General features: G+C 32.9%; 2 protein-coding genes across 2 annotated transcripts; both read right to left on the reverse strand.

Annotated features, from left to right (window-relative positions):
- Positions 1–3,990: 3,990 nt before the first annotated feature.
- Positions 3,991–5,194, reverse strand: LOC116005855. Its single transcript, XM_031246094.1, has 3 exons — positions 5,187–5,194; positions 4,691–5,054; positions 3,991–4,611 (listed from the first exon to the last, which is right to left on the reverse strand). The coding sequence occupies exons 1-3, from the start codon at positions 5,192–5,194 to the stop codon at positions 3,991–3,993; spliced, it is 993 nt and encodes a 330-aa protein (XP_031101954.1).
- LOC116005492 (protein ALP1-like) lies at positions 5,114–6,580 on the reverse strand. Its single transcript, XM_031245696.1, has 3 exons — positions 6,299–6,580; positions 5,993–6,218; positions 5,114–5,916 (listed from the first exon to the last, which is right to left on the reverse strand). Exons 1-3 carry the CDS (start codon positions 6,512–6,514, stop codon positions 5,468–5,470), a joined length of 891 nt encoding a protein of 296 aa, XP_031101556.1. The 5' UTR covers positions 6,515–6,580; the 3' UTR covers positions 5,114–5,467.
- Between the last annotated feature and the right edge of the window lie 8,916 nt (positions 6,581–15,496).

A 15,496-nucleotide genomic window follows, 5' to 3' on the forward strand; every position in this document is an offset into this window, starting at 1 on the left:
AAAGAATGTGTACAGAGTAAAATTAGCATAAAATTTGAACAAAATAGTTTATATTTATCTGAAGTTTATGATGAACAAGATGATCAAACTTGTCATGGTAGAGGCTTTATATAGCCAACATTTGTAGAGAAACTAGGTATGAAAAATAAATAAATTGGAGATAAAAAGTCTGATGTGCATGGAAACTTTTAGGGGTCGTTTGGTTCACGGAATATTAGATTATCTTAGAAAATGTTAAATTATTGGAAATGTTAGATTCATGTGTTTGGTAAAAACTGGGCTATGTAATATAAACATGTTTGGTTGATGAATTGTTGTTTATGTTATAATGGTTATTTTACCTTAATACCCTCATACCATCATACTAGAGTTTCAAAATACTCTACAATTGAATTTCAAAATCTCCAAATATTAGGTAAACATCAGTGGTTCAGAGGCAAAAATTCATGAAATTTAGAAATATAATGCTGCTGAATATGTAGTCTTTATTATATTGGTTACCTCATATCATAACATACTGCAAAAGGAAGCTTGAGGTAAAGAGATAGCATGCAGGTGAACATGTCAACAACTTAGAAATATTACATCTCAAATTGCAGCTTAGAAATATTACATCTCAAATTGCTGCTCATGTATTTGAATAAAGAAACAACTGAATTGCATTGGGAATCTGTAATCAAATTTAACAGCACAAAAAATACATATTCTTCACAATTAACAGCTAAATACCATGTTTTGCAGTAAGAGTAAGTTTCAAATAAAGGACTCATATAGTCCCATGTTTTCTATACATATAATGCTACCAATACTAAACCAAAAATATAATTGGCAGCCCTATTTTCATTCACAAAAGAAGCCTAACTTCTAAACCATTTACATTAGATAATATCACCATTCTAGTGGTAGCCAATTTCCAAAAATAACAATGCCACCATCAAAGTCATGCATCGAGTAAAAAAAACCCCAAACAACCTTCATCGTACTTCTTATGCATCGTTTCCACCATGAAAGTTAAAGCTTGGTGTGTATGGATTAACCTCATACAACTGCTTCATTACATAATCCCCCCTAAACTCATTAGGCAAAGCAAAAAAAAGTATCAATCTTGTGCGCATCCTTTAAAATATGCTCACCAGCTTCTATGATTTCTTGCCTTGAAAATCCAGGCAGTTTGATGATTTCTTCAAATATCTTCATCTTTCTATCAGTGTTCTCAGCTTCTTTCTTAAAGTAGGTTGCTATGTCTTTGATTTTCTCATTAGCTTCCTTGTAAGCACCTACATATTCATGCATCTTAGCTATTAAGTCATTCAATCCATCATCACTTCTAGACATTTTCCTGTTACTAGCTTGTTTTTTGCCTTGATTGATTTTAGTAGATGGGAAAATAGATGACTCAGTTTGATCAACTTCTTTTTCTCCTCTTCCCTCATCCCGTTCCTCATGATTACCATCAATAAGATCAACTTCATCATCTTATTCTTTCTCTATTTCCTCCACCGCATCAACTGAAGTTTTTGTAGCAGTTCCTGTTGCATAATCACATCCGCAAACATGCACCAAGCTATCAAAGTGAGGAAATTCTTTGTTTCTTAAACCAGTTGCATTAGGATGACTATAAAATAAAATAAAAAAGAAAGATAAATTAGTTAACAGTAATTGTACCACAGTTCTCAACGTAAGTAATGTAAGTAAGAAAATAGAAATGATTTAGATTTCACTTAACTTTAACCCAATCATCAAAGACATCTTTGCTGACAATAACATATTTCTCAACATCATTCCAGCCGAATCCACTACCTTTGTTAAGCATCTCTTGAATGGCAAGGAAATGCTTCTTCAATAGCTTATACCTAGATTCAATGTGGGGGGTTGCCTTGATGTTTGTTCCCGAAAACCTTAGATGCAGTATCTTTTCCAAACGCAACAAATATCCCGTCTTGAATCCATTTTCTCCCGTTAAAGTAGGGTTATTTGCTATTTCGACAAAGCAATCGACCAGTGCTGCATCTTCTTATTTCGTCCATTGTCTCTTAGTAGTAGAATTCCTTCTTCTAATTGCAGAATTTTTTCCATCCATTACAACTGTAAAAATAAAACCAAACAATAACAACAAATCGAATATAGCACATACTTTAGTAATATGTAGTTAGCATGAAATTCAGTTTGGAAGACTTTAAAAATATAGCAATGCATATCAAATAAAATTCAGTTTGGACGACTTTAAAAATATAGCAATGCATATCATATAAAATTCAATTTAGAATACTTAAAAAATACAGCAATGCATATCAAATAAAATTCAGTTTGGAATACTTAAAAAATACAACAATGCATATCAAATAAAATTCAGTTTGGAATTTTTCTTCAATTACAACTAAAATGATAACAAAAAGTTGTATTTCTCTTTTTTTTTTTGAATACTACTAACTCTATTACAATGCAGTATCTGTTCATAACTACTTTCTCAACCTATTGAAGCACAAGAGTCAGTATTGCCTCCACTGAGACTCGAACCCACCACCTCCCGTACAAAAAGTTGTATTTCTAGAAGAAGATCAATGTTGCTCAGCCTGCCAAATAGTAAACATCTCATGTGCAAGCTTGTTCTCCATTCAGTCCAAGCACGACTAGTTTCACAATGCCTTATAAGTCTTCATCATCTTCTTCAGATTGAAAATTATTGCACCCATTTTGACAAACTTCAATCTCTATAGGATCAATAGGCATTTCAGACCTAATGAAATTGTGGAGAATGCAACAAGCAGAAATAATCCTACATTGAGTTTTAACTGGATAAAATGACTTGTCTCTTAAGATAGCCCATCTAGCCTTTAATATGTCAAAACACCTCTCAATGCAATTTCTTGCTTGAGAGTGTTTCATGTTGAAATATTCCTTTGCTGTTGTAGGTTGATATCATTGCCTCCATTCATTTAAGTGGTACCGTTGACCTCTATACGGTGTCAAAAATCCATCTCCATTTGTATATCCAGGATCACACTAGTAATTTCCTAGACATTTCAGTTTAAGAAATTTATTAATACTTAGGGGCCGTTTGGTTCGCGGAATCTCAGATTACCCCAGGTAATAGGATTACCTGCAGGAAGGTAATGTGAGATTTTGGGAATGTAAGATTACCTGATGTGTTTGGTTAAAGTTGTAGGTATGTAATATTAACTTGTTTGGTTGAAGGTTATGTTTTAGGTTATATTACATCAATTACATAAATGCCCTCATACAAATTAAAGAGTGTAAATTGCAAGTTTCTTTTTATTTTTTCATAGTTCAAATTTTAACAAGATGCTAATAATAATAATAATAATAATAATAATAATAATAATGGAATGCATAAAGTACTGTTAAGTACAACTCTCCATTCAATTTCCATTTTCCAGTAGCATATTACCATTCAGAATTAATTAACACCATTTCAGTAGCATATAAAGCCATAGCAACCTCCAGTTTTATCAATCACCATTTAATTCTCCATCCCATTTCCATTTTGCAGTAGCATCATTCATCTTTTTTTCTTTTGGAAACAGCATCATTCATCATTATTTATCAATCCTCATTCCTGCATATTGAAAATTAAAAATTAAAAAAAAAAAAACATACAGCACTTCCACTGGAAACACACTTCAAGTTCAGTAAACTCATGCTACAACACTGCCACCATGAAAATCAACAACATCAAAATTTAAATTAAAATCTACAAACATGCAATTCCTGCATATTGATTGTCTTGTTACTGATATTCAGCAAAATATTACAATTGTATATGTAGCAAAATATTACAATTGTAATCTACTTCAATTTACAGATCATCCAACACCTACAAAATAACAACCCCATATCCATACAGACTATTCATTTCACTGACCATCCAACAAAATCTACATTAGCATATCCATTATCTACACACAAAATACAGAGCCCCATATCCATATTAATTCTCCAAAAAAAGGGGCTACAAGGGCAACAAGCAGTCTACACATCATCTCCACAATGAAAATCAAAGGTTGGATGATATGCATTGATCTCAGATAATTGTTTCACCACATAGTGGCTCCTAAGCTCCTTTGGCAGAGCAAAGAACGTATCAAGCTTGTGTGAATCTTTCAGAATATGTTCACCAGCATTCATGATCTCTTCTGTAGAAAATCCCGGTAGTTGCATTATCTCTTCAAAGATCTTCATCTTCCTAGTGTTGTTCTCAGATTCATTCTGGAAGTATGTTGCCACATGTTTGTATGCACCTACATAATCATGGATTTCTGCCACCAAGTCATTAAAGCCATCATCACTTCTGGATCGTTTCTTGCCAGTAAGCTGTTTTTTTACATTGGCAGTGTTTGTAGAGGGACAAGAAGATAAGTCAGCCTTATCAACATTATGCTCTGCCTCATTCTGGCCTAATCCTTCATCTTCTCCAATTTCCCAATCCACTTGGAAATCATCAACATTGTCTCCTCTTTGGTCTAGTTCTTCCACTGCATCAGCTGGGGTTTCTGCACCAGCTCCTGAAGCATGATCATTTCCCCAAACAGCCATCAACTCATCTAAATATGGGAATGGTTTGTTCCTTAATCCAGCAGCAGTAGGATGACTCTGGAAAAAAAAAAGATAAGTGAATATATCAACAATAAGATAAGAGCACTAAACTTAATTTAGCTTACATGTTACGTACTTTAACCCATTCCTCAAAAACATCCTTGGTAGCAGTAACACACTTCTCACTATCATTCCATCCAAACCCACTTCCTTTGTTTAGCATCTCTTGAATTGCAAGAAATTGCCTCCTCCAAAGTTTATAGCGAGATTCAATGTGTGGGGTGGCCTTAATGTTTGATCCTGGTAGTTTCACTTGAAGCATCTTCTCAAGTTGCTGCAAGTATCCACTTTTGAATCCATTATCCCCCTTTGTACTTCGATCATTTGACAAATCAATAAGACATTCAATTAAAGCTGCATCTTCTGCTTTAGTCCATTGCCTTTTAATAACAGAAGTTTTCTTTGTAGGCCGCATTTTACTACTTTCTTCCATTGACATTCTACAAAACAAGAAGAAATAAACATAGCAAATAATATATTAATACAAATATATAAACTAGTTTAGAAATAATAACACAATATATAGCTACTGGATGAAGGAATTAAATATAGTCCATGTGTGGCAATAATACCTTGCCATTCTGGCTTTCATGGATGAAGGAATTAAATATCAACACTGCACTAATAAAATTTATCACAGTATAACTAGAGAACGAGAGATTGTACTAAAATGAAATAAAGACCCCAAACAATATATTAATACTACCAAGTCCTCTAATTAATACAAATACATAAATTAGTTCACAGTTTTGACATTCTACTAATGAAATAAGATAAAAAAGAAACAATAACATAAAATAAAATTGTTCTTAAAATGAAATAGTAATAAAAAACAACATAGCAAGGAATGATCTCAATGATGCAATGACGGCCAATTGGTGAACATCTCATCTGCTAATTTGTCCCTCCATTCAGTCCAAGCAGAACTTGTCTCACAATGTGTTATTAGTTCCTCCTCATAATCATTATCCAACTCCGTTTGAGGCACTTCAATCTCTATAGGGTCAATTGACATTTCAGACCTAATGAAATTATGGAGAATGCAACAAGCAGATATAATCCTACATTGAGTTTTGACGGGATAAAATGATTTATCTCTTAAAATACACCATCTAGCCTTTAATATGCCAAAACACCTCTCAATACAATTTCTTGCTTGAGAGTGTTTCATATTGAAGTATTCCTTAGCTGTTGCAGGTTGGTATCCTTGTCTCCATTCATTTAGGTGATATCGTTGACCTCTATATGGTGCCAAAAATCCATCCCCATTTGTGTATCCAGCATCACACAAATAGTAATTCCCTATATTCAATTTTAAGAATTCATTAATATGTAGACCCAAATAAAATAATTCAAAACCTATGAAAATATTAATTACCTTGAGGAACCTTTAAGCCATTCTTCCTACTAATTGCATCCCTCAAAACTCTACCATCGGCAGCAGATCCTTCCCAACCCGGTAATACGTAGATAAAATGCATGTCTGGTGTGCAAACACCTAATACATTGGTAGCAATTTCACCTTTCCTTGTTCGGTACCTAGGTCTATCAACGGTTTCCACATTTACCTTTATAAAAGTGCCATCTAATGCTCCCAAGCAACCCTGAATCCCAATAACTTAATTAATGCTTTGTTTAGTTTTAAGTAGATAAAAAAAACTTAGTACTTAATAAAAATTCATACCTTAAACCACTTCCACCTATCATCGGTTGAATTATCAGGTATAGGCTCGGGCTTTCTAAACATTATGTCGTGTAGCCTTAAAACGGAGTTCAGAACAGCATGAAATTGCCTACTAACAGTCTCACCAGACCTTGCTATTTGGCGTTTAAGTACTCTATTCTTAATGTTGTGTGCAATTATATGAAGAAAGGATATTACCATCTCATCTATTGTCATATTCCTATTATCTTTCAACTTTCCATGAGTCTTTAACAAATAACATAATTTTGTTAAAGCTCTTCTATCCATTCTGCAATTTTCAACACAATGAACATCACTGTCAAAGACCATCCTATTTAAATTTAAAGACCTAATATTTTGTCGATATGTTCTTTGATGAACATATGTAATGGTCTTTTTAAACCTTCTTATCCTTCTCCTAACTAGTAAAGCCAAAGCAAGGAATATAAGAATATTAAAAAGGCTGTCCATCATTTGTAGTTGCAAAATGAGGATATTCTTCTGTCTTAGCGACAATCGTGCCATAACAACCTATAAGAACATTATTATTAAAATAAATTAACTCAATGAAAATTAACTAATTATATTAGTTGCAGATAAAATGTGTAAATATGAAAATAATTGCATCAGAATTATATATATACTGCTACAATCATGATCCCCAAACATTTTTTTGGAATATGCATTAGCTATTCAAATATATCAATCCTGATTATTGCAAAAATAAAAAAATAAAAAAATTTGTAAATATGGAATATGAAAAAAAATAAAAAAATATAGCAGAATTCTGTTTCCAGCAAAGAAGCCATTTCTGCATATGTTAAGTACCCAGATTTACAAAAAGCAGCTTTCAACTTTCATGTGAATGATAACACAAAAATAGCTAAGAATAGCAATGTTAATTAATATAGTCCGAAAAATACAATGACCACAATAACTACATCAAACACATACATCGATGGTTTACAAATACATAAAAAAAAATCAACTGGGTTTACAAATACATGTCAACGGTAGATCAAGAATTAATTTTTAATAAATTTAGGGTTTGCAAATACATCAAAAAAATGAACTCCTTCAATAATTCATCAGAGAATAGAGTAATAATTGAAAAGATTACTGAAAATAAGCGAATAACAAAGCAAGAAAGCTCAAAAAATTCTAAACAAAGAAAAATCTCAGAAATTGATAGAAGAACAATACTTCATACACACACAAATATGAAAAATACAGAACAAATTAAGCTTTAGATTACAAAGAATAATAAGAATAATCGCACCTTTGAAGACCTTCACTGAAGAGAAAATTGGGGAAGATATGCAATGGAGATGGAGTTTCGCACCTTCGCTGCGGAGTTCATGCGCAATCACAGATGGACTCTATCTGTCTGATGAATAAAAGAGGGATAGTTGAGGGCAATTTTGGAATAATAGAAAGTAATCTCACATTACCTAACCAAAACTTGGTAATCAGATCACCTCAAACATACCCTCATTTCTTACGTGGCAGTCATCTTATATGACTTAACCTCTCAGATTACCTAAACCAAACATGGTAATCTAACATTACCTTTCTCAGATTACCCTGGTAATATTAGATTCCTTGAACCAAACGCCCCCTTAAGGTAATATTTTCATTAATTAAAATCTTATACGATATTTATATTTTAAAAAATTATTACCTTGAGGAACCTTTAAACCATTCCTTATACTAATAGCATCCCTCAAAATTCTACCATTTGCCGCAGATCCTTCCCAACTTGGCAATACATAGATGAATTGCATGTCCGGTGTGCAAGCACCTAATACATTTGTGGCAATTTCACCTTTTCTAGTTCGATACCTAGGTTTGTCAATTGTTTCAACATTGACTTTTATAAAGGTTCCATCTAATGCACCCAAGCAACCCTAAATCCTAATGAAATATAAACATTTGTTAATAAATGATTTAGTTATAATTAGATAATAAATTTATTAATTTTTTCGAAAAGAGTATAGGGTACCTTAAACCACTTCCACCTCTCTCCGCTAAATTATCTAGTATCGATTTTGGATTTCTAAGAAGCATGTTGTGTAGTCTCAAAATAGAGTTCAAAACAGCATGAAATTGTCTACTAACAGTCTCACCAGATCTAGCTGTTTGACATTTAAGTACTCTATTCTTTATATTATGTGCAACTATATGAAGAAAAGAAATCACCACCTCATCGATGGTTGCATTCCTACTATCTTTCAAATTACCATGAGTCCATAGCAAATCACATAATTTAGCTAAAGCTCTCCTATCCATTCTACAATGGTCAACATATTGCATCACTTTCAAAGACCATTTTTTGTAAATTCAAAGATCTAATATTATGTCTAGATGTCGTTTGATCGACATATGTCATAGTTCTAAAAAACTTTCTTCTTCGAAATACTAATGTCATATCAAGAAACATAAGAATATTAAACATGCTTTACATGATCTTTATGTGCAAAATGAGGACAACAACTTGCAATCTCATCTTTTGTCTTAATGGCAATTGAGCTATATCACCATATAAGAATGGAGTGTATTACTTACTTTTCCCTTAGTGATCAATTACACTGATAACCACCCCCCCCCCCCCCCCCCCCCNCCCCCCCCCCCCCCACCCCCCACCCCAAAAAAAAAACAAATGTTTAGTAATTAAACAACATTAGACTCAATATCTTAGTCAGACAAAACTTTATAAGGTTTGGAAGAAGAAGAAAAAAAAAAGTGGATAGCTTTATACAGTGATAACAATACAAATCCGAAAGCCTATCAAAATGTTAGATTGAATGCTATAGACCTGTAATATCAAGGAGGTAAGGAACCCACTAAAAAAATACAGGATCCACATAGAGCAATGAACCAAAAAACAAAAACAACAAAGAACATTCAATTAAAAAAAAATCAGATGTAGAGAACCAAGGTATAGAGAGTAATAATACACAGATTTTTAACAAGTAAGCTATCTTCAGTCATAGGGAACACACTTTATAATAACACCAAAGAAAATAGAAAAATAGACAAAGAATTAAAGCATATAGGAAAAGGACTTGAAGCAAATGATGAATCTACATACATGAAGCGTAGTTTCAACAGCTTACATAATTAATCCTGAATAGGGCTAGTAAAACTATTCAAGTAGAGAGCATTTAATAGATAAGTAACATATTCCTATAGAAAACAGGTGAAGAAATTGGAAAATGAGGAAACCCTCTCCCTCCCCCTTGGGCAAAATTTAGTTTCAAAAAACTGAAAATAGTAATGATATTTTTGAGATTCTAGCTTAATCCACAAATTTATGAAGAAATAAGAAACAAAAGATGAGAGAGATGTGAGTATTACCCGTGTGATTGAGAAGATAGGAACCCTAAATTGAGACTTGGAGAAGACGAAGATGGCAGGTTGTTGTGTTTCTATAAGGGATTCTAAAATTGAACACTGGAAATTGATTTGTTGATGGATCTAGAAATGAAAATGAAAGGTGATTACCTCTTGGTTCGTTATCCTCAAATCCGGCAGTGGAGAACGGTGGAAAGTGGAGAAATGTCATGGAGAAATGGTGGAGAGCAGAGAAATGTGGTGCGTTGATGTTAAGGGCAAATAGCGTAAAATGGCGAGGTAATCTAACATTACCTAAGAATAACAAGGGAATCACATTCCCTCAAAAATGGGAAAAAAAAAAAAAAGTCTGATGTGAATGCAATGTTCAATTCCAAAGGAATGTTATATAAATTAAACCAAACAAAGGTAAGTTATATAACTAACACAATATAACCCAAGTTATCCAATATACCCTCAACCAAACGCCCCCTTAAATACTCTAGAAAAGAAGAAAATACTTATGCATTCTAATTAATTCTGCGGCTACTCTTTCAGGCATGCTTTACTCTTTGACAACTCATGGATATGTACGCCATCATTCTCCATCACCGAGAAGAACTTGACCTCGAGTTTGCATGATCAGGATACAACGGTTCGAGTTCAGAGTGAAACTTAAATATATCTGCAACGTTGAAGTCTTCGAAATCTTCCAATCGTCCAAAATGTCTTCCACATAAGCATTATCATTGATTTTTCAAAGAATCTTAAAGTGATCGTATTTCTTCGGGCTAAGTTTATGAAAATTTTCTATGGTTTGACGTTCTTTCCGAAGGTAAACCATGACCTCCTCCCCAACATGAAATAACTGTTGTATCATTTTCCAATCAGCAACAGCTTTGTATTTAGCATTTAAAGTTTCAAGTTGAGCCTGTACTTCTTCTTGCACATTTTGTACTTGTTTAGTCATGGAGTCTGCCATCTTATATGGCTTGTCAATAGAGAGAAGACAAAGGAGATCAACAGCATGTTTCGGTATCTTTCTATACACAACGGAAAACGGTAATCGACCATGTGAGACCTCAAAATTTTTTCAAAAATTCTATTTATTTAAACCTAAATAAATCCTATTATAAATTTTCACTCCTATGAAGTATATATATATATATATATATATATATATATATATATATATATATATATATATATATATATATATATATATATATATATATATATATATATATATGTTAGTGAAATATTTTATATGCCAATTTAAAAATAATTTAATATCAAAACTTATATAAATATTCATGGTTTCAAAAGCCCTGTTTGAATAAAATATTTATTAGTCAAAATCTTTGATCAAAAGTCTATCTGAAACGAACTTGTGAACCTAATAGTCAAGTTTTATCCCATGAACTTGTTTTGATCCCACACTTATTACATTGCTTCATATTCATCATTTAACTCATCTATAACCACAAAATATCAACCTAAGAGCTAAACCCAAAATTCCTATTTTGCCCTTCTATCTTCACGTTTCAGACCTAGGGCTTTGTGCCAAGCGCCCTAGGTATAAATATCTACTGTTTTATCCATTGCCTCAATCCCTCCCTGATGATTTATAGTTTAGTGTGAGATGGAAAAGTGTAAACAGAGATGGAATCCCCGAGCGTTGTTCTCTAAGGATGACAAATTGGAGTCAATCGAATGCAATGCTTTCTAAGGGAGAATTTAACAAGAGATAGCTAGGTGCAAGGAAAGCTTGAGTATGCATTTGAATAAGGAAGCAAGAAAGCAATAAGGAAAGCAATTAACAAAGCCATGAAGGCGGTGAATGGTTAATGGGGTAGGGGTAGTTTTATAATCATGTATAAATAGCTACCTATGTAAATGGAGAAAGGTATATTGAAGAATATATTGAAGTTGTCTAGTGACAATCTCTTCTTTATCTTCTTTTCTTTTTCTAGAGTTAGGCTATCACTCGAAGAATAGTTATTCGGAGTTGGGCTGTCACTCAAAGCACAATCATGTCTCTTCTCCTCCCAATTTATGGAGTTTAGCTCTTCACTCGAAGAAGAACAATCTACTCAACCTCAGGGTTGTATCAATTGGTGCTTTCATTAAGAGTATCAGCCCAGAAAAATTATTTCTAGGACCCAAAAAAAGTATTGTTAATCATGAATATGTTAAGTCTGTAATTTTGTGGAACCATGATGCCTGGAATACATCACAACTTTCAGGAAAGGAAAAAGATGTCCTACTTCAACTAGTGTCTGGTGATGAACATGTTGGTTATCGACACATGGATCTCCATACATTGAAATTGAGTATCATTGGGGGAAGGTCATTCTCTTGTGGTGGTTCTCAACTATTTCGAAAAAGGCTTCTCATTGTTAGATATGTAAAGAAGTGTAGAGAAAACTTATAAAACTATAGTGGGTGCTCCACAGGATCATACAATAATATTTCTTGCTCATAATGGTCCAATAGGTCTAGGTTCTACAATGGATGACATCCGTGGAAGGAATTAGTGGTCTGAAGGTAGTGACCACGAAGATCCAGATCTAGCGCAAGTTGTTTCCCGGTTAAAAGAGACAACACAGCTTCCCGTCCCTTTGATTGTGTTTGATCACATGCATAAAGATCTGACCTATATAGGCCACCGAAAAATGGTGGTTGTTGGGGGAAGATAACACCATACGCCTGATTGGGGCCACTGTTCCGAGGGAGAATATGGTGAAAAAATGTTGGAGCCCCATGCACATGGAAACTGTAGAAACAATTCATAGTGTACCATCACCTTGAGGACAAGGTGATTTTGATGGGCGCGACAATGATACAACCATGGGAGCTGCTGCAGTTGTTGGTCGTTGGGATAATCAGTATTTTAGATACTTCATAGGTAGTTATGGAAAATAATACTTATACTTCCAAATTCTACTCCCAGCTTTTACTCCCTCTTACAAACTTTTGATATTGACATTTTCATGGGACCCAGAGAATGAAGATAACTAATCAATCATTGCCACATTAAAAAGTTAATTAAAAGTGAGGGAATAGAAATACGGAGTCCATGTAGTAGAACTCGGTAATTATAACATGTAGTTGGATAGTGGATAGTTAATGCGATAGTAGATGGTTTTATAATTATGTATAAATAGCTACCTTACCTATGTAAATGGAGAAAGGTACTGAAAAATATATTGAAGTTGTCTAATTACAATCTCTTCTTTATCTCCCTTTCTGAAGTTAGACTATCACTCGAAGTATAACCATTTAGAATTAGGCTGCCCCTCCAAACACAACCTTGTCTTTTCTCTCCTTAATTTTTAGAGTTGAGCTCTTGAGTCGAAAAAAAAAAGAGCAATTCATATAACCTCAAGGCTGTATAAAAAGAAAGCTTGCATAAAGACACGATACATTAGTCGTCCCGATCCCTATGCAAAGTGCAATAATAGCATGGACGCATTCTAGGAATTTCTTGAATTCTTCCACGTAACAAAAGAGAATACAACTAAATAAGAAGATGACTTTATGGTCTTGTGAGGAGCGCCGTCATTTCCTGTGTGTTGTCTATTTATAAGTTTTCAATCAATATTGTTTACCAATTCATCACCAGCAAATTATATCATGGTCAAGGTTTTATGTGAGCCCGGATTTAGATTATGTGTTTGCATAGATTTAAATTATGTACTTGCAATTAATTAGTTATATACCTTCACCATGTACATAACCATGGCTAAATAAATTAAAAACATAAACTATGTTAATTGTAAGTAAAAATTCGGTTGTTATGTCATGGACCCAGTTCCACCTTGCAAGGTGGACTCAAGTCTATGTTCATAATTTTAGTACTCTATGTTCATAATTGTAGAACTCTATATTCACAATTTTTTAATTCTATATTCATAATTTTTGAACTCTATATTTACAATTACAGAACTCTATGTTCAAAATTTTAGAACTTTTATGTTCAAAATTTCATAACTCTATATTCACAATTTCATAACTCTATATTCACAATTTCATAACTCTATATTCAATAGTATAACACAATTTTTGAATCTATATAACAAAATTGTGAATATAGAGTTCTAAAATTGTGAACATAGAATTCTACAATTATGAACATAGAGTTCTAAAATTGTGAACATGGACATGGGTCCACCTTGCAAGATGGACCCGAGTCCATAGCATTATTTGCCGTATAAACCAATGTTCACAATACGAACGGTGGGTCATGGTCCATGATATAATGATGAGTTAATTGGTCATGGTCCATGGTATAGCGATGGGTTAATTCTATAAATGCTACATTGACGGTTTATCTTTACCAATTTTATCTTCAGTTTTCAATTTGACTATAAACGGCTGTTGACTATTGATTTTGTTCCAAATTTGATTATTCAGTTAAATATCTTTTTAATAAGCTTTAAATTGAAGTATAAGAATGTAAAAATTACTTTGATTTTTAGATGGATAATTGGGTTCATAAAGTTCATACATTGGGCTTACACTTACCATCAGTGGGAATGTGAAGAACATGTTGATGTATAAGCCAATTTAGACCATGTTACTGATAAGTCTTTATCGCAAATTTGATGTGATTATATCATTTGTCTCATCACCCTTAAATATACAAATCTGGAGAAACAATTCTGTTAGCTAATTTTTACATTTTTATCCTTACGTTTAATGCATATTAAACGAATATTTAACCAGAGAGTCAAATTTGAAACAAAATCAATAATTAAGAGATCAATTATGATTAACTTAAAAATTAATAATAATAATTCATAAATATCAATAATCAATAGACAATTCCTAGAATTAACTCTATAACTATTCTTCATCACTTGCATGGACTGAGTTACGAAGAAATGAATGGACTGAATAAGAAATGGACCACATATCAATATTTGGATCTATGCTTTGGTTCCTAATAATTTTAGGGCAAAAAATGCAAAAGGCCCAACTTCATTGGGCATTTCTTTGACACTGAATTAATGCAAATGATTACGGTGTGTTTGGTAACCCGTAAAATGATTTCCGAAAAATATTTTCTGAGTTTTCGGTGTTTGGTAACCTCCAAAAAATGCGATCAACGGAAAATATTTTCCGTTGACCAAGGAAAATCAGTTCATTTTTCCGTAAAATGACTTACAGAATTTTTTTTCTGTAAGTCATTTTTAAGAATCGACAAAATGGCCGTTTCATATGTTCTCGGCCAAAATCCAGTCATATCACCCATGGCCATGGACCAAGGAGGTGGGGAAACCGGCAGAAACCTGTTCGTTCTACGTTTTTTTTTTTAACTCTATTTTTTAATAAATAACATTATTTTAATATTATTATAATTTTTTATATTTTAAATAAAATAATTACAATATTTAATTATACAATTCTACCCATTTTCCAGAAAATGAACCAAACACATAAAAACAGTTTTTCAGAATACATCCAAATATTGGAAATAAAACTATTTTCCAAAAAATAACTCATTTTCCAGAAAACATTTTTCAAAAGTCATTTTCCTGCTTTCCAAACGGACCCTTAATGTAAAATTTCATTTTCCTTCTTATGTATTTATCTGGTTCATGCCAAAATAGATTATTTTTGTTCTTTACCATTACACATGTCAATACGGGCCAAACCACTAGTAGCTTGACCCACCCCACCCCATGAGCTAGGAGTTGTTATACCATGGGCTAGGAATCACCTTGCAATGTAGATCCTGGTCCTAAATTGTGTATTTTTAATATTAGAATTGTAAATTTCTAAAATATAAATTGTGTTTCTAAGTCAAAACAAATAACGAATGTAAAAGGAAATTTGTGAATACAATACAAGGTCATCGAA

This window comes from Ipomoea triloba, chromosome 15, assembly GCF_003576645.1.
Source record: "Ipomoea triloba cultivar NCNSP0323 chromosome 15, ASM357664v1".
Classification (NCBI taxonomy): domain Eukaryota; kingdom Viridiplantae; phylum Streptophyta; class Magnoliopsida; order Solanales; family Convolvulaceae; genus Ipomoea; species Ipomoea triloba.

Bases quoted from the DNA above. Each gene is read 5' to 3' on its own strand.
- LOC116005855 (XM_031246094.1), bottom strand. The intron at 4,612-4,690 runs GTACGTAACATG...TTTTTTTTCCAG, and splicing joins TTTTTGAGGAATGGGTTAAA to AGTCATCCTACTGCTGCTGG.
- LOC116005492 (XM_031245696.1), bottom strand. From the start codon at position 6,514: ATGACAATAGATGAGATGGTAATATCCTTTCTTCATATAATTGCACAC. The intron at 6,219-6,298 runs GTATGAATTTTT...ATTGGGATTCAG, and splicing joins ATAGGTGGAAGTGGTTTAAG to GGTTGCTTGGGAGCATTAGA. The intron at 5,917-5,992 runs GTAATTAATATT...AATTGAATATAG, and splicing joins TGGCTTAAAGGTTCCTCAAG to GGAATTACTATTTGTGTGAT.